Source organism: Rhinichthys klamathensis, unplaced genomic scaffold (assembly GCF_029890125.1).
Source record: "Rhinichthys klamathensis goyatoka isolate OS25496 unplaced genomic scaffold, OSU_Roscu_1.1 h1tg000248l_1, whole genome shotgun sequence".
NCBI classification, from domain to species: domain Eukaryota; kingdom Metazoa; phylum Chordata; class Actinopteri; order Cypriniformes; family Leuciscidae; genus Rhinichthys; species Rhinichthys klamathensis.
The window spans coordinates 656,463-675,745 of record NW_026606770.1 but is presented as its reverse complement, the minus strand read 5'-3'; the positions used below and the strand labels follow the sequence as shown (position 1 = coordinate 675,745).

Below are 19,283 nucleotides of genomic sequence, written 5' to 3'. Positions count from 1 at the left end.
AATTATATCTCAGTATGGGGGTCTTCACCATTCTTATCCAAGAATAAAAAGCCAGATACATGACAAGCCTGAGCTTAATTGACCATTCTTTATTGAAAAAAAATATTTTACAAGTCTAACTATCAAGATTTTAAATAACTAGAGATGGAGCTTTTTGTACACCACATTCAAACCACTGAAATCGGTTGATAAATGTAAAAACAGTTTGTTTTTATCCAGAAAAAACGCAGCTCCCCCGTTTACTTACATTTGTTCACAGCGCAGTCTTGCCCTCCGCAAAATGGCGGACCCGTTGGCGTATCGCAGCATCGTTCCAAAGCGGCCAATAGGCCTATTTCACAAAAATGGCCGCCGAGACCGGAAGTAGGGTAAACTCTTTTCCGGTGAAAGCGCTAGCGGTTACAGTCGGAGGACAAATGCGGAGACTAAAAGCGGTTGCTTACCTTTTTATGTTTCAACCCAAAGAAGAAACAACCCTATTGATCACTTCACAGCTTTTCGTGTTTTGCGGGTTTTCATGGAACAACCGGGGAGAAGTTAAATCACGCCAGGCGCGTGTGAAGGAGGAAGCAGATGTTGAAATGGAGTGTTGATGCCGGTTCGGGACTGATGCCCTGACAAAACATGTTTATATTGCACTTGATTGTTACCCGATTTGCACGTCATGCACTTTTATTTATTATTATTACCTGTTGGCAAATTAAAATTGTTTGTAGAAGTTGTTTTCTGTAACTTTCTTTCCTTTTTACCTGGGTGCGCTATGCCAGGCCTGCTGTTTACTTGTGCAAGCAAGGGCAGCTGGGACTTTTATTAAACGTGTAAAATACTTTCCAAACCGTTACATATAGTCTTATAAATTCAGACGTTTGTGGTTTAAAAAAATAAACATATTGGAATCCTTTTTAAAGTTGTTTGAACACGGAGCAGTTTTTCCCGTGAGTGGGACTGGAAAACCCGGAGTGGATCGAGAGCGGAGTGATAATAGAACGCTTCTGTGCAGAGAGGAACGGGCTTTTGCTCCAGTCCAGGCTTTGATCACATCTCCCTAAGCGGGTGAACACCTCGTCCTTCCGACCCATTCGAACTAAAATTAAGACATTTATTACACTATTTGAGAAATATAAGCATATTTACGGCCTTAAAATAATGAAAAGGGTGATTTAAGACATAAGGACAGGGGGAAACCTGATATTAACGGAAGTCCGTCGTAGCGACGGATAACTTTAATCCCTGTATATATTTTTTAGTGTATTACTGAATATAAAATTACATTATATATTAGTAAATATATTCTCACATTTTTAAATATATGAAAATGACTTGTTTCTATGCAAAAAGTGACTTGAATGACATGTTTCATTCAATATATTGTAATATATTATCACCATATATTATTCTGTATGTTTTCAAATATACTGTTAAACCATTTCATATATTGATCATTCATATAGGGAATATTTTCTTTTCATAAGGGGACCCCAGACAGTTAAATATTATTTTGTAACAAGATTTTTTTTAAACATGTAAAATCAATCACTTCATTTATGTTTTTAGTCTAAATATTTTTTTATTTGCCTTAATTTCATTATTAGACATACTAGCTACGTTAGGTCAAATTCACTGTAAAGATGTACAATTCTTAGTTTCATTCATGGTAACATGAAAAAGGAGCCATAATCTAGTAGTGGAAGATTGCTGCAATCTCCTGGACTAACACTTAATTACATGATTTTTTTTTAACAAAAGCCACTAGATTTAACTCATAGCCTACAATCAGACATCATTTCAATTTATTTATTTATTGTTTTTCGATATATTAACGGTAAATGTGAGCTTAGTCATCAAGTGTCATGCCAAAAATGAATGGAACTTTTTTTTATGTGAGCACTAAGCAAACGTCAAGAATTTGTCCAATTTCGATCTTTTCACAACTCCCTGAAAACTATCAACAAAACAGACAACATCTGATATTCTTACTTTTGTCAGATAACGTTATATGAATGACTGGGAGAGAAAACAAGCTGTTCAAAGTCCATTTTGAAAATGAATAGCGATTCGGGCGGGCGGCGCGACCAGAAGTCTTTTTGCCGTCTGTGTCTGGCGTGATTTAACGTCTCCCCAGTTGTTCCATGAAGAAAACCCGTAAGACACGGAAAGCTGTGAAGTGATAAATAGGGTTGTTTCTTCTTTGGGTTGACATAAACACCATAAAAAAAGGTAAGCAACAGGACTAAACCGCTTATAGTTTCCGCATTTGTCCTCCGACTGTAACTGCTAGCGCTTTCACCGGAAAATAGTTTACCCTACTTCCGGTCTCGGGGGCCATCTTGTGAAATAGGCCTATAGGGCGTCTATGTATTTATTATGTCTATGGACAGAGCTCTCAGCGATGGGCAGGGGGAGGGTCGTCTCCGTGACAACGGCTCCGCCCACAACACAGAGGCGAATTGCTAATGAGCAACTGCCGCTCTGCTGAAGCGAAGTCCCAGAAAACGGCACAGGTTTTGTGATTTTGGCTAAAAATGGCATAATCATAATTTAAAGACCACTGTTTAAAAATAGCTCAAATATGATCGGAGTGGGACTTTAAAGGTGCATTGCGCACCTCTCTGAGTTTTTGCAGAACTATGCCCCCCTCTGGCGACAAGCGAAACTGCCTTACTGTCTTTGTCTTACGTGGAGATTGCGTTGGGGTTTGGAATGAACTACAAGCCGGTCTCTTTGTATCCATCTTCTGCTTTTGTCGAAAGTTAACTAAAGTTTTGTCGCTCGAGTTGTCTTCGCTGATACGAGAATGGCGGCGAATACACAAACCTGCCAGACATAGCCAGGGGAGCGTGAACGCGCATGACGTCACGCCCAGTCTCAAATTCCAGCCCGAATCCCTCTTATTTATTTCACTGAACAGGATTATAGAGGCAATCGCAGTGATCAGAGAAGGGCTCATTCAGCCCATCAGGCAATTGTTTAAGCATTTATGGGTTAGAAAAACGTTAACATGAAATGTTGCGCAATGCAACTTTAAAGCACATTTAAAAACACCACAGACATACAAACAACATTAAAACCTTGATGACTTTAAATAAAGGTTAATTTTTGTTCAAATTAACAAAATCACAGATCGTTGATTTTATTGCATTTTACAAAGTCACAACTTTTCTGTATTTGGAGTTGGAAAACTTTGAATGACTCATCATGTATGATTATACTTTATATAAATACTTTACCGATACTAAAAAGGAGAAGAACCTATAATGTATAATAGGGTGTTTAGCGCTACATTATCTGTTATTCAGTTAATGATTATTGCATTGTTTTAGTGCCGAGTGTTTCCTAGATTTTGTTTTGTCTGTGTGCATGATCCTGTGAATGTCTATATACGAGTATTGCCCGAGTTTAATGCACAAGCCACTTACAATGAACAATGATTCATCGGGTGGCTTTCTAGCTTACCACCTGTTTATATTATTATGGTGGTCCATCAGTACACTTTACGGTAAAAATCTGATTTTGGTACGCATCAAGTGGATTGGTTTATTCATATTCCTTAATGAAATATACGTTATATATAGTATATAAGTTGTTTAATATACAGTACAGGCATCAATATGCCATCCTGTAATACCTGAAACATTGTCATTTCTAGAAACAACAGCTGCCAGTATTTTACACACTGCAAAAAATGCTTTTCTTACTTAGTATTTTTGTCTTGTTTCCAGTCCAATTATCAAACATTTCTCAAATCAAGATGCATTTACTAAAGTTGTAAAATTACGTAAGATATTAAGTCCTGTTTTCTGGGGAAATTAACCAAAATAAAGTGAGTTTTTGCTTAAAAAAAGCAAAATGATCTGCCAATGTGGTAAGAAAAATAATCCTGTTTCTGTTTGAATTAAGATTATATTTCTTACCCCATTGGCAGATCATTTAGCTTTTTTTTAAGCATCAACTCACTTAATTCTGATTAATTCCCCCGGAAAACAGGACATAATATCTTATGTAATTTTATCAATCTATTAAATGCATCTTGATTTAAGAATTTTTTGATATTTGGACTGGAAACAAGACAAAAATACTGAGTAAGAAAAGCATTTTTTTGCAGTGCAGTAAATTTAACAGGATATTTCTTACAGTGTATAACAAGAAAGAAACCAATATTTCACATAAAATCAAACTGGTTTGTAAAAAGTGCATGTAAAGTCAATCTCTACTTCACAGCAACAGGAACAGTGGATCTACAGAGAGGAGCAGACACTAGACTAGAAAGCGAGATGGATAAAATGACTCATTGAGCTGAAAACCTTACAAAAAAAAAGACGGTCGAAACAATCGGTAAATATTGTCCGACTCTCAACTGGAACACAAACTGATTGGATATAATGAAGAAATCGCTAAACCTTTATATGACAGTTTCAGCACAATGAGTCATTTCCCTTGGATCTATCTCACACACACACAAGAAGCTATAGGACCACCACCACCAACATCCTGAGAAAAAGGAAAGAGGAAAGGAGATTTAGCGGCAGGTGTGCTACGGAGCGAGCTAGGCCAGGAAGTGATTTGGGAGAAGGCGTCTGAGGAAAGCCCTCTCACGCACTCCCAGCACGGGAAGGACGGGAATACCTGTGTAGTACTTGGACGAGCTCAGTTGGGTGAGTGTTTCTTTCCAGTCAGAGTACCAGGGAACGCTCGCTTTGACCGTGCGGTCTGAGAGGAGAAGAGACAGGCAGTCTGGTTAAAGCTCACTGACAGGAACCACAAAAGCGTAACGCATCCAAAACCAAAAACACAAGACAGCCATTCATCTACGCTTATTCAGTTAAAAGGAGGATGCGGCTGGTGTAGTTTGGTGTGTTAGTAGAGGTGGGAGAAAAAATCGATACAGCATAGTATCGCGATATTTTCTGTGGCAATACTGTATCGATACACGGGCGCCAAGTATCGATCTTTTATTATTTAAAGGAACACTCCGACTTTTTGGGACTTTAGCCTATTCACCTTATCCCCCAGAGTTAGATAAGTCCATACATACCTTTTTCATCTCCGTGCGTGCTATAAGTCTGTTTGACGCACCCACCGCTAGCCTAGCTTAGCACAAAGACTGGATGTAAATGGTAAGCAAGCATAAAACGCATTTGTGACAGTATAATGAACACAGGATCCGTGCACTAGTTCTTAAAGTGACGGCAGCCATGTGTGTCTGTCATTAATTTTGTTGTCAAAACAACATAAGATAGCTTTAAGTTAAAGGAATCAGCCTATGTGTTTAATTTAGTCAGGACTAAAATACTACCCAGTGTTACTATCTGGGTAGTATACAGTGTTGTATATCCATTTGATTACATTATTCAGTTTCTGTATTTATGAATACTAGTGTTAGACCCATTCAAAAACTTTTCTCTTTATTTGTCATTATTTGTATCTTTATTCCATTGTATTTATTTGTGCTACTTTTTTCAATTTAATTAAACAATTTAAATCAAGCTTCCTTGTGTTGTGTAAATTCTTAACAATATTACGGCCATTGTAAAAAATTGCAATGAGCGCAAACATTTAGGCGATATAAATGTAATAATTTTGTTTGGAAAAAATGCAAAAATTGAAGTTGAAAAAAGGTAATAAATTGCAATATATTGCAGAATATCGCAATTTGTTTAAAATCGTAATAATATCGTATCGTGACTTAAGTATCGGGATAATATCGTATCGTGGTGCCGTGATTCCCACCCCTATGTGTTAGTGTCAGGGCTTTAGGCCCACCTAAGTGATTGGTGTAGCAGAGGGGCTACGTGGGGGACGGGCTCTACTGGCAGCCTATGATCTGAGAGGGAACCAAACACATCACACTCATTGTTTAAAGGGTTAACAGCACAGCATCGCACAGCACACATGTGTGTGAGACCTGGCATACACACACTGAAGGAAAGCATGTGTATGACGTAAGAGCTCTTACCAAAAATTCATCCACAAGAGAAGTGTGGGGGGGGGGGTGGGGGGGGGGGGGGGGGGGTGAAAAATGAAAAACAAGATCAGAAACGAAAAATCATATATGTGTAATGCAAACCAAACCCTTTAATTTCATGGACAATTATGACATTGGATTCTCACTCTTTTCCTCAAGGGCGCTGGTGCCCTCATCAGGTGCTGATATGAAAGACTACTATAAAACGAGTTCCATTAAAAAAAAAAGTTGATATCATGAGACTGCTCATAATATATATATTCCTCTCCTCAAATGTTTACATACCCTCTGCAGATTTAGATTTTTTTTAATTTTTTATTATTATTTAGAAGTCATAACATTTTTCTGTGCAACACACTTTGAAAATTCATAAATGTCTGTAAAAAAAAACAATAAATCAGTATAAATGTGCAAAACGTGTTAGTTACATTGGGGGAAAACATGCTGAACAGACATAGATAAAACAGTACAGTATTTATTTATTTATTTTTAAAGCCCTTTCACTACAGTGTTCATGACTATTTAAATGGTATAAAATGTGTATACTATAAAATCTAAATTTAACACATTTTTTATGTCTACCATTACTTTGACAAACAATGTTACTGCTAGACGATATTGAAAATGTCTGTCAAATTACAGTCATCCATATGTTACAAATGAAAAATAGGCAGTTAGATTGTATTAACACTATGTAAAAATAGCAATATTTCCTTTGCAAAAGTTGTAAATAGTAGTTAGATGCTATTAATACTTAGAAATAGTGGCAGATGCTATTTGCACCTCAGTGTTGTTGTACATTAAATGGTATGAAATAAAAACAGAGTGTAAATGACTATATTTGTTCACATTATTAAATGGATGCCACCTTATTAGGACAATAAAGCCCTCCCTGCACCTACCCCTAACCAATAAACACTATTATTAACACGTTAGACATTTTATTTCCACTATTGAAAATGAATGCCTTTCCGGTCTGATATGTGATGGGAAAAGGGAGTAGAGTGAGTTCTGTAATAATCCACCGTCTTATGTAATTTTGTCTGGCCCAACCAAACGTCAGCCTCTGCCAACAAATAATATATCATTTTGAAAAGTGTAAATGAAGCGGAAAACAAAACCACTTCATTTTACCTCAGACCTTGCATGCGTTTGTTTCCTCCATGTCATTAAACAGGCTATTTCAAATGGATCACTGAAAATATTTCCTCAGAGATTTTCTTAGACTAGTCAGTTCAAATATTTTAGATTAACATTTATGGTAATTAATTGACCCTTCGCTAAGCCCCGCCCTCCCTAGTTACTGTTGCTACGCCTGTCAAGCTTTCGTGCCTGTATGCACCGGTGTCAGACATTCCCAATGAGATAATTAGTAATTTTTGGCGAACGTGAAATATCTGAGAGAGCAAAGGGACTGCAGTATGCATTCGAGGGATATATCCACGACATAATATGCAACCGATTAGAGAATAATTTCATAGAAATGGAAGCTAAAGCCTATATTCCCAGCGCAAGGCCTCATACGCTGACCATTCAAATGGGAAACACACAAATCGAGGAACAGCTATGTTCGTGCACAGCAGGGTAAGTGATGTGAAAATAATCTAATAATTAGAAATCAAACAGGAAATAAATCTTGTGGAATAACACCGGGAGCCGCGGTCGGATTGGGTTAAATTTAACGTTACTCAGTCAGGGGTAGTAGCCCGTCGATTAACAAAATGCTGAAATATATTTTAAAGTATGTCAGTGAGCCTCCATCTTGTCTTTAATCGTCTTATTTTACGTTAAAATATATGCATTATAAACAAAGAATCGTCACTATTTCCAACTCCCAAGCAATAGGTGTTTTTGTTAATCCTGTGGACATGTAGTTGTGAATGGGGTCCCACACACTGCTTGATCCACGCCCGGCATTTCTCCCCTCGGCTTTTAGATTTTCGGGAAGGAAAAAAATTCCACTCCACCGTCCAAACTTTTAGGATACCGGGTATCAGATTTGCACAACGCTTCGTCATGCTTCCCTCGCTCGAAAGCTTGCCAGACCTCCTGCGCGTAGTTACTAGGGGTGTGCAAAAAAATCGATTCACATTTGAATCGCGATTCAATCTTTACCGATTCAGAATCGATTCATAGAATTCCAAAAATCGATTCATATTTTTTTTTTATGGCGTGTACGGGCGGAGTGACAATCGGGTGAGTCGGGACTTTTACCGGTGGTTCGGTAGTGTTTCGAGGCCGCGAGGGCCGGTCTGATAAATAGTTACATTGCAAGTTCTTGCCGCCCGCTGGTCAAACTGTGCAGCCTCTCTGCTCAACCCGTGAATAAATGCATCGATCCGCAGATTGTTTGAGTTCTGTAGATCTTTTGCCAAGCGTGTCAGAGGTTACGGGTTCTAAACCGCACTCGTATAGTTTTTTCTCTCTCTCATCAAAACCGAATATGTTCATCACGTTTGTGTGCATTTTATTTTTGAGATTTTACCGGAGTCTCCACAACGGCGATATGAAGCGCGCGTCCGAGGGAAGACTGCGCGAGCCACAGAGAACACTGTATCCATGACACTGATAACAGCGGCAACGAGCGCGCAGCTTGATTTCAAAAACAACAGATCTCTTATTTAATAGCGAACTAAATGAATGCTCTGCTAGTTAACTGGAGATACCCGCAAATTACGCCTATGAACGACTTCACTGGATCTAAACAAATCAATCTAACCATAGATGTTACCAGTAGCGGTGGCTTTTTAAAATCTATTTAAAATAATTTCGCAAGGGTTCTATGACATTAGTATATTTTTAGGAAGTTCAATGTGCCCAGTCGAGTTCACATTTTAACAGTCAGCCTGGTAGCTGAAGTAGTCCTTAAACCACATTTAGCATAATTGTTTGTTTGATCTGACTACAGCACTTTAAAGCTAAATGTAAAAGCTTTTTATTTAAGTTTTATTTTAAACTTGAATTAAATGTATTTGAAAGCTGGCCAAAGCTTGGCACTTTGCACTTTTTAGTTGCAAAAGTTTTTATTTTTGTATGAAGACATAACTAATATCAAACTACATTTAATTTGTTGTGTTTTTTTTCTTTTAAATTGTGTCTACTGCAATCAATCACATAGGAAAAAGTAAACTACATTTACATACTGCGAATCGTTTTTGAATCGAAAATTGATTTTGAATCGAATCTTGAGACAAAAAATCGGTATCGAATCGAATCGTGACATTTTCTGAATCGTGCACCCCTAGTAGTTACGGTTGCTAAGACACGATTGGCCAGTGGCGGTTTTCGGGCGTGGTTTAGTGAAGGGTCAATTAGTCATGACATCTCTAGTTTCCATAAATAACGTCTATATATATTTTGATATACATTGTCATCAACCGAAACGAAGCATATTGAGATATAAATGCTTGCTTATGTTGCCTAGATTCATTTATGGCTACTGAAAAATGCAACAAATAGCCACACTGTAAATATGTTGCATTAGGAAACAGTCTGTCAGTTCCTGTTTCTGTTCACTTTCCTCCTTTAAAAATGTGGCAATAACATAATCTGCTCCTCTATGGATTTCCCCACCATGAACAGAAAACTGTCCTCAAGCACTTACCGCTTATGTTGAGGTCGTAGTCTCCAGCCGAGATGACGTTGGCAGGCGAGCCTTCAGGAGGCTGGCAGACAGAAACCGCCTGGCTGAGGAGCCTTTGCAGCTCTGGGGTCTGTGGAGGACGTGTGTTGATCCCAGTCACGCTGATCCGGAGACCCTTCACCACAACCACCTGGTTATTGGGGTCACGCAGATGACCTACAGTTCAGTAACGGGGGCAAAAAGGGAAGAAGGGAGAGGAGCAGGAAGTTTGTCAGTCGAACTAGCTGATGCCAAATTCATAATAGTATTGCTAGTTTTTATCCAAGGCAGCCAACTTACAGTGTCCAGCAGAACCCAAAAATTGGTTGTTCCTGGACCACACGATCATTACAGTGTTCTCCCCTAGGATTTTTTTTTCAGGGGGGGGGGGGGGGGGACTGCTAGTGTTGCGGTGTAATTGTTTTATTTTTATTAATTGAAATCATGTATTATGAATCATTAAACTTATACAACTATTTTTTTTTTAATATATGAAAAAAAATTCACACTAATTCTGTGTTGTGTTTTTTCTGGTAATAAAATGAAGACATAAAACACAAATTTTAGCATTTATTATATGAAATTAAATAAACTTTTTGTCAAATAACTTGCTGCACAATGAGCTTTAGCCTACTGTTAAAATTAAAACATGGATTACTCCTTAATTTCATTTTTGTTTTGATGATAATTTATTTGGATTAGTGTTAGTGTATTATTACATTGGGACATATCTAAATTCTAATGTACAACAGTAATATATTTCTGTCAAGTTAAACCGAACTTTTATTTTGACGGGTTGCCGTGAAGACCTTTTGAGTTTCTGTGTGTTTATGTCATGATGATAGTTTTTCTCAAATGAAGCGGTTAAATGATCACGAAGTGACTTTCAGAGTGGATCTAGAGCCTGGAGAGGAAGTTTATGCGTTTGTGTCTTCATATAGGCCAAAAAACAGCGCAAGCGTCACACGTGCTTCAGTGTGTGTGTGTGTGTGTGTGTGTGTGTGTGGTAAATGAGACTGCGCGTCGGCGGCACCATTCATTCACACAGAACATGCAGGATTCGTATTTAAATTGTCTTTGTGTTTTAATATTCACACACACTAGTCTACATCGCGATTTGATTTCAAGTGTACTGAACTGCTTTCTATTTTTTCCTCAAATTTACAAATTTCGTGAAATTCCGCGTTATACACTAAAATACTTTTTTATGACTGGATTTCGTCAGCATTTTAGGGGGGGCGGGGGCCACGCCCCCCCAAAACAATGGTAGGGGAAACACTGACGAGATCATTATCAAAAAAATGCACTTTAATAATAAGTGTTTTCAAATAATTTTCCTATTTTAATACATTTTAAAATGCAATTTATTCCTGTGATGCAAAGCTGAATTTTCAGCATCATTACTCCAGTCTTCTGTGTCACATGATCCTTCAGAAATCACTCTAATATGGTGATGGTAAATGGTAAATGTTGGAAACCGTTGTGCTGCTTAATATTTTCATCATAAATACCCACATACACAAGAAAAACAATCACATGAAAAATAATCAGTTCAATGTTGTTGATTCACATGGAACACTGAAAGAAATTGTATTTATTTATTTGCATATTTAAATCTTTATGATTTTGTATAATGATATAATATAAAAGTGCTTGATGTTAATATTGATAAATGTTTTGATTACTAATATTACTGATATTTATTTTAAGGTACAGCTCTGAAAAGGTTCTATTCTATTCTTTGTAGATGCTTTAGAAATGATATTTAATAATATAAGCACTATACAAATTTAATAAATTATTTGCAGTGGATAAACTTTGGAGAGAGTATTTAGGATTTGTTATTTCCTTATTTTACAGTGCATTATGGCTTCCTGTCAACTTCACAAAAAAATGGTCAAGGTATAGGAATGGCACAACACAGCTGGGTTTCTGCCCACCTCTAGACCTCACCTTATCCCTCTTCATCCACCCTTCCCTGTTCAAATATGTTGCCACCCCTTGATGTTCACACACCCTCTTCTGAACACTTTCCCATAATGCACCTGTGTTTTCTCACTCCACACTTCACATGATGAGCATAACATGCAGAATAAAGATGAGACTTTGCTCCTCTGCTGCCAAGGCATTCCTGAATAAATCCAATCACATTACCGAGAGACAAAACACACACACACACACGCACAGAGAGACCACTGTGTTCATTTGGGTCACCCTAACTGAGTTAATATAATTTCTCAGAAAAACACAGCACACTGCAACATATGAATGTAAGCAATTGTTCTTAGTGTCTGAAAGAGTTATCTTATAAAAACAGACAACAAGTGAATCAGAGCAATGATGACTGAATATGAGCTACAACAAAATATGTGCCATATTTTCCCACGATTCCTGAATGTCCAATATTCTGTGTGTGATATCGTAGCTCAGACACAGACAGGGATTTAAAAGCTGTTCAATGACCAGAAACTAAAAACGAATGAAATAAACAATGCACAAAGTCCCTTTCAATTGTTTCAGAGTTAATGCTGGTAACCACCAGCTAGTAAATGTTATTTTGTTCCAATATTTTTTCATAAAATCCAAGAATTTGGATTTTCAGAATACACCCCGTCCGGTCCACGAATCTTTTCATTGCCTATCATGTGTTCTTCTGAGGGGCGATTCATGTGTCCAGTGTCGACTGCGGTGATTCAGTTCATTTTGTCCTAATCAGGCTGACATTTGAAAAGAAGGCCAAAGATCAAACATATATTTTCCTGAACTTTTTGTTTCTAATCCCTGGGCTAATAGGAATACTTCTTGTGGTAAGAGCGACTTTAATAAACCATTAAAAATGGCATCTGTTTTCAAGTGTACACTACTTTTCTTTATTTTTTTAAAGAAATAAACTAACTAATAATTGTATTCAGCAAGGATGTATTAAATCAATCAAAAGTGACAGTAAAGACATGTATAAATTATGTCTTCTGACTTTCTATTTATTAATCCTGGAAAGATAAAGTATGATGGTTGCCACAAAAATTAAGCAGCAAAATTGTTTTTAACATTGATAAGAAATGTTTCTTGAGCATCAAATCGGCATATTAGAGTGATTTCTGAAGGATCATGTGACACTGAAGACTGGAGTGATGATGCTGAAAATTCAGCTTTGATCACAGGAATAATAAAGCAATAAGCTCCAGTGAATCTAGAGAAGCTAAGGCCGAGTTCAGACTGCACGATTTTCAAAATAATCGGGTCACTGTTGTTTTCACACTGCATGACTATCTGGGGTAACATTCAGTTGCTGCTGTGTTCACACTGCACGATGGATCGGCGACAGGAGGTTTCACACTGCATGACTTTACAAAAGAAAGAATCGCCGACAACTTCTGCCTGGTCCGCAAACTACGTTTCACAACCAAACAAACGCGAGAAGTGATAGGAAATAACGGAAGATCACGGGTGTGTGAGACCGGAGTACTCGCGCGACACTGAATTTGCTATTAAAAATGATAGCCTACAAATTGTCTGTGCACTGATTTGTAGCGAAAATGATTTTTTTTTTTTTATAATAAACAGTTTATGCAGGAAATGGTTGGGAAGACGAGGGGAGCAAGGACTGTGTTTTGCAAAGAGAGTTGGGGGTAAATCAATAATTTTGCAAATGTCCTGCTGTTGCTGCTGGTCATGCAAATGTTTGTTTGTGTTTGATATAATTGTAAATATAGGCCTATCTATTAAAATACTGATATTCTGGTCTAACTCCTCCTCCTCCTCCCTGTATCTTGCTCTCTCATTGGCTGTCGGTCATCGCCGATGTAGTTTTCAGTCAGAACACATTCACACAGCAGGATTGTGAATCGCCGACAGGTCCTGATATTTAGCATGCCAAATATGTCACGGGCGATTCTCTCAGATCGCGTCTTTGCTCATTCACACTGCGTGATTGTCTCTCGCGTGAACGAGCACCGATTTGCCTGTGATTTCGGGCATTTGTCGGCGATTTCTCAAAACCTGTCGGCGAGCCAAAATCGGGGCTAAAATCGTGCAGTCTGAACTCGGCCTAAGGGGCGTTGTTAGGCACGACGCGGAGCGGAGTCACAATCAAGGACCGGATAAAATAAAATAAAAATTAAATTAAAATATTTCACAATATTACAGTTTCCAGGGCTCGAATTTCGGCGCGGGTATTGCGCATAATTCTAATCATTCCCGCAGGTCTCCCATTTATAATGCGGGAAATTCCCGCAATCGTAATCCACACAGATAATAAAATCAAATCATTCTTTTAACAACTATCTTCCAGACGCAATTTCACAAACAGCGTGAGTGTTCAGCGGTGCCGCGCGTCTTCTATCTCTTCTCATAATGTGTTGTGCAAGGCAGGCATCAAGCCCCGCGCGATAATACACACTCGCGTTTAGGAGTCGGGACCATAGACTGTAAGGTCGGGACATGACGGAATATTCACTTGCACAATCGGGCCAGCAGTGCATCGTGACTGAAGTCTTTTTAAGTCTTACCAGTTTAAACATTCAAGCGATTTTAAACTAATCAGTGCTCGCGCGCTCTCTAAGAGATTATTTTCTATGCGCACATTCATAGAAAATCCGCCTCAAAAACAGCTGGCCAGTAACTATTTTTCGCGGATTATATTGCTTTAACACGCAAAATTGTCAATTTCGGTCTTTGTGAGTAGGCTATACTCTAAATATAGTCGGTTTTGGTCTTTAATAAGCATAAAACGCATGCCAGTATAATGAACACAGGATCCGTGCACTAGCTCTTAAAGTGACGGCAGCCATATGTGTCTGTCATTAATTTTGTTGTCAAAACAACAAAAGATAGCTTTAAGTTAAAGGAATCAGGATTAATAGCCTATGTATTTAATTTATTCAGGACTAAAATACTACCCAGTGTTGTTTTCCATTTGATTACTTTATTCAGTATCTCACTAGTGTTAGACCTATTCAAAAACTTTTCTCTTTAATTGTCTTTATTTGTATATTTATTCTATTGTATTTATTTGTGCTACTTTTTTCAATTTAATTAAACAATTTAAATCAAGCTTCCTTTTGTGATGTGTAAATTCTTAACAACAATATTACCCCATTGTAAAAATGCAATGAGCGCAGACATTTAGGCAAGATAAATGTAATAATTTTGTTTGGAAAAAATGCCCCCCCCCCCCCCCTCTCTCCCCCTCAAACAAAAAAATCCCCCCCATGAGAATCATCTAAGGGGGGATTTCCCCCCCCATTTTCCAAAACGAAATTCAGGCCCTGGTTTCCCTGTATTTTGATCAAATAAATGCGGCCTTTGTCAGCAAAAAAAAACACTTCTATAAAAAAAGCACTAAAAAATCTTTCTGACCCCAGACTTTTAAGCGGCAGCGTATATCAGTATTGCATTGCGATTCAATGGCAACATTACCATCACAGACTAGTACGCTAATGTAAACAACCGCAGTCTTCATAAGTTGAGCCAGTTGATCTGATTGCCTGCCTCCCATATAGGCTGGTGATTAACAGCACAGGCCCAACACAGACCTTTATTTCAGTGGTAATCTTACCTAACCTGGCCCTAGCCAGATGAATTTCGCTCCGCCTAGCTTCACTCATCCATCTGGAACCGATCCATTGAAATGGCGTTTCAGAAGGCTGGGCCTTATCAAAAATCCTTGCATATGATTGGATAAGCCACTTGTCTGTCATCTTTATCGACGTGCTATTTCAACCACTCACACAGAAGCCAACCCGTGACGCTGAAGAATCCGGTCGGGAGAAGGCACTGATCTATATAACTGGTCCATTTATTTTGGTCTTGCCCACATACCAAAAAACTTTGGAGCAAAGTGGTTCAATTTATTGTTGTCCATATTTACCCTCAATTTGCTTTGCGGTGGGAAAATGTTTTGTTTGGTTTCACTCAACATGATAAAAATTTATGTTCAGAGTATTATGTGATAAATTTGTTTATCATTTTAACCAAATTTTATTTGCACAAGTCAAAATTCTTAAAAAAGAAACCAAGCTTTCTGGTGCTTGCAGCTAATATTAAGAACTATGTTCTCTCAATATCTGAGTGTACAAACAAAAAAGCTGTTAGATCATATGACCTCTTTAAGCTTTACAAGATATTTATTTAATTTGTTTTCCTTTCTATGCTTTTTTTACGTTATATTTTGTTTTTGATAACTCCCTGGCTTATTTGTGATTTGTCTATAGACTTTTTTGATGTACAGAAGATGTTGTTTTCCTCCTGTATGTTCTATTTTTTAATAAAAAAAAAATAAAAAAAAAATAAAAAACTGATCTATATAACATCGTTTCCACCAACAAAAGCCTTAAGAGCCGTTCTCTGATGTTCTTTAAATGAAACAATATTAGGTAGATTGGACAACACGGATGAAATAGCAGCATCAATGTTAACGCTTGTTTCCTCGATGCGAGCCGCCATTGTTGTCTGAATCAAAACAGTCTCACGGTCGCTTCTCCACTACGTCACATCTATGAAACTCCCGCCCTGCGTCCTGATTGGCTAAACCATAAAGTTGGTTGGAGAAATCACTCTCAATGGAAGAGGTTCCAGATGGATGTGAGTGAAGCTAGGCGGAGCGAAATTCATCTGGCAAGGGCCAGGTTAAATCTTACCCTCACCACCAGAGGAATCTGATCTGAGCTGTGTCTGTCTGAGTCTCTGGTCACTAAATGCTCAGGTGAGCGGAAATCAGATCCGATTTGGGGTTGTGAGTCGTGACCCTTCCTGTCATTTGACTCAGGGCTGGATTATACTTACAAAGGAAACACAAAGAACATCTAGCGCAAGGGGTTCCCAAACTTTTTTTGTCAGTTGAACCTCTTAGATGTAAAATGTTTACTTGAAGTACCCCCTGAGATGTCAAGTTAATATTTCAATAATTTAACAACACATTTACATGTTCATGGTTAACTGGTTAATGTTCACATGACATGCAAAAGTAAGTGTTTTGACTTTTTATTATATATATATAACATTGATTTAAATCTAATTATAAAAAGGAAGATTTACTCTTGTAAATTACAATTGTGAAATAAAATAAAAAATAATATTCAATAATTGTATCCTAAATCATATGTGTTTTTTTTTTTTACACTTTTACACTGCAATGCTAACATTTAAGCATAAAATTCCTCACTTTCAAATCTTTGCGTTTTTGTTTTGACGAAATACTGGTGAAATTATGTACAAATCTGTCCACAGAAATGCTGGAAATTAAAGTGAACTTAGTGCACATTGTGTTCCCAAAATGCACGTTAAACTCAGTGCACCAATTGTGTTGGTGAGAAGCAGCATTTATTGTGAACTGAGCTGAAAACACTCTGAGATCATGTAATACAGCTTTACTCTAGTCTAAAACATGCACAACAGAGTCAGAATCAGACTACATATTTAATCAAATTGCAGCCTTTGATTTGATAATCACTCTAAGTCATATCATCATGTCAGCCACATCATGACCAGTGAAGCCCCAGGGACTCAAGGCGCAGAAAGCTCCAAATTTCGAAACAACACACACAGCATTTGCCCATAGGGCCCGGGCCCCTCACTATACAGTGCAAGATAGGGCCCAGAAAACTATATTTAATGTTATCAACCAAAACATGAGCTTTTCAGAACGAGGTCTGCCACTATGATCAACAGTGGCTAGGGAACCTCCAGTGACGTCTGGCCAGGGGCCTCACCGGACAAAGATCGGGCCCTAAAAATCTAGTGAGCTGCCAACCAGCCTAGACAGCATTTTCAGGATGTCTCTCAAACCCTAGTGACCCACCTATTTAGACAGCATTTTGGGGCGTGTGACTAAAAATCCAGTGAGCTGTCAATCTAAACAGCATTTTAGGGCGTGTGTCTCAAAACCTACTTAGCAGCCTGCCTAGACATCATAGTGTGTCTCAAATCCCAGTGAGCTGCTATCCGAGGAAAGCATTTTAGGCATGTCGCACAAACTTTACTGAGCTGCCTCTCAAAGCATAACTAAGTTTTAATGGCACCTAACGTTAGTCAGTTTTAGGCAATGTAGCATAGGCAGACAGCTCACTAGGTTTTGTGTAGTACTCGTGTATGTATAACACACAGACTGTGTGTGTGTGTGTATGTAGAACAGCCGTCTTCTCGAGTGATAAGCAGTTGGGATGTGTGATCCGCGGTTGTCTGCTCAGCTGGGTTCTTACCCTCGGACGTCAGGCGGCAGAAAGGCCGCAGCAGCTCGGGAAAAGTCAGGTTGTTTTTGCGGGTCACTCTCTCCGCATCCTCGCTGCACAGGACGGCCACCATCGGCACGAACGAGTCCTGGATGAACTCCTGCACTGACTGCACGCACTGAGCCATGGGCGCGGGCCTCGTCTGTTCTTCACCGAGCTCACTGGTCTGCTGTTGACTGCTGTTGAAAACAAATACCTCCTTTACTGACAGCCGACGGCAGACATGTTGAAATCCACTGCTGCCTGCTGATCGAATTTGCCCAAGAAGCTTAGCGGCGGTCAGGTGATTTCACTTCCGCAATGAAATAAAAGCTCTACTTCTTCCATAATAAAAGCTCTACTTCTTCCATAATAAAAGCCCTGTTACCGGTAAATAACCTTTTACTTTCGGTATTTATGAAAGACATACTGGCAGATATGTAATACAGGTTGAATAAACACAAAATTTGTGTAAAAGAATGTAACATTAAAACTGAGTAGTGTGAAACACTTTTTCTACACGGAATAAAAAATAAAAAGGGTACGACTTTTTGCTTGCAATTGCGAGTTTATATCTCAAAATTCAGACTTTTTTTCCTCAGAAATCCGAGTTATAAACTCGGAACGGCTAGGAATAAAGTCAGAATTGCGAGATATAAATTCAAAATTACAAGATTTAACCTTTTGAGGAAACAAACTTCAATAGTGGACATAGTCTATATAAACGAACCTGAACATATAATAAATGTTGATTGTTGATACATCTTATATAATGGGTGTTAATTTGACATTGACGATTGTGCGTTTTAGACAGACAGACAGACAGGTAGGTAGGTAGACACTAAAAACACGGATAGACAGACAGTATTTAAGAAAAGTATGTCCCAGGACATTGTGAAGGTGAGTCAGCAATAATAAAGGTTCTTTTTTTGCACTGATGGTTCCGTGAAGAACCTTTCACATCCATTTAATCTTTCCATTTCAAAAATCACTATGTTCTGATCACTAAATGTTCTTTGAAGAACCAAAAATGGTTCTTTTATGGAATCACTGCGGGGGGGAAAAAACTTTTGGAATCAGCTCTGTCACTATAAGACGTGGCAGAGGAATTAAGTCATATTGGATAAAACATAAAAGTGCCTGTTTAATGGCATAATAAAAAAATAATAATAAAGTGCATGTCCAATAGACTATAATTTAAGTATTCATATACCAACAAAACTCACTTCTCCTATATTATCAATTTATTGCTTTCATACAAAATTGTTCATGAACTATAGACAGATTTTGAATTGCATAAAAAGCTTAAAAGATATGGCCTCTTTCACGGTCTCTGAGTCACGCCACTTTATTTAGAAGTTCCATAAAGGCGGTCTCATATTTATCACCAATAAAAAAGAAAGTAAGCTGATGTTACAGAGCACACTCCCTCTTTAAGGCAATAAGGAAGTTGACTGTACATAAGTAATTGCAATCTGAAAGTGAAGATATC

General features: G+C 38.1%; 1 protein-coding gene across 3 annotated transcripts in view; it reads right to left on the bottom strand.

Moving 5' to 3' along the window:
• The window catches only part of trappc8 (trafficking protein particle complex subunit 8), a 122,507-nt gene extending 104,416 nt beyond the window's left edge, over window positions 1-18,091 (bottom strand). Inside the window, exons 1-3 of one of the 3 annotated variants that reach the window (XM_056266417.1) lie at window positions 17,783-18,091; window positions 9,567-9,761; window positions 4,624-4,692 (exon numbers count right to left, since the gene is read on the bottom strand). In XM_056266417.1, the coding sequence (XP_056122392.1) occupies window positions 4,624-4,692; window positions 9,567-9,761; window positions 17,783-17,939 (421 nt within the window). In that variant the 5' untranslated portion in view covers window positions 17,940-18,091. Of the gene's footprint in view, window positions 1-4,623; window positions 4,708-9,566; window positions 9,762-17,782 lie in introns of all 3 variants that reach the window. The other 2 variants (XM_056266415.1, XM_056266418.1) reach the window with 2 other exon arrangements.
• Window positions 18,092-19,283: the final 1,192 nt, after the last annotated feature.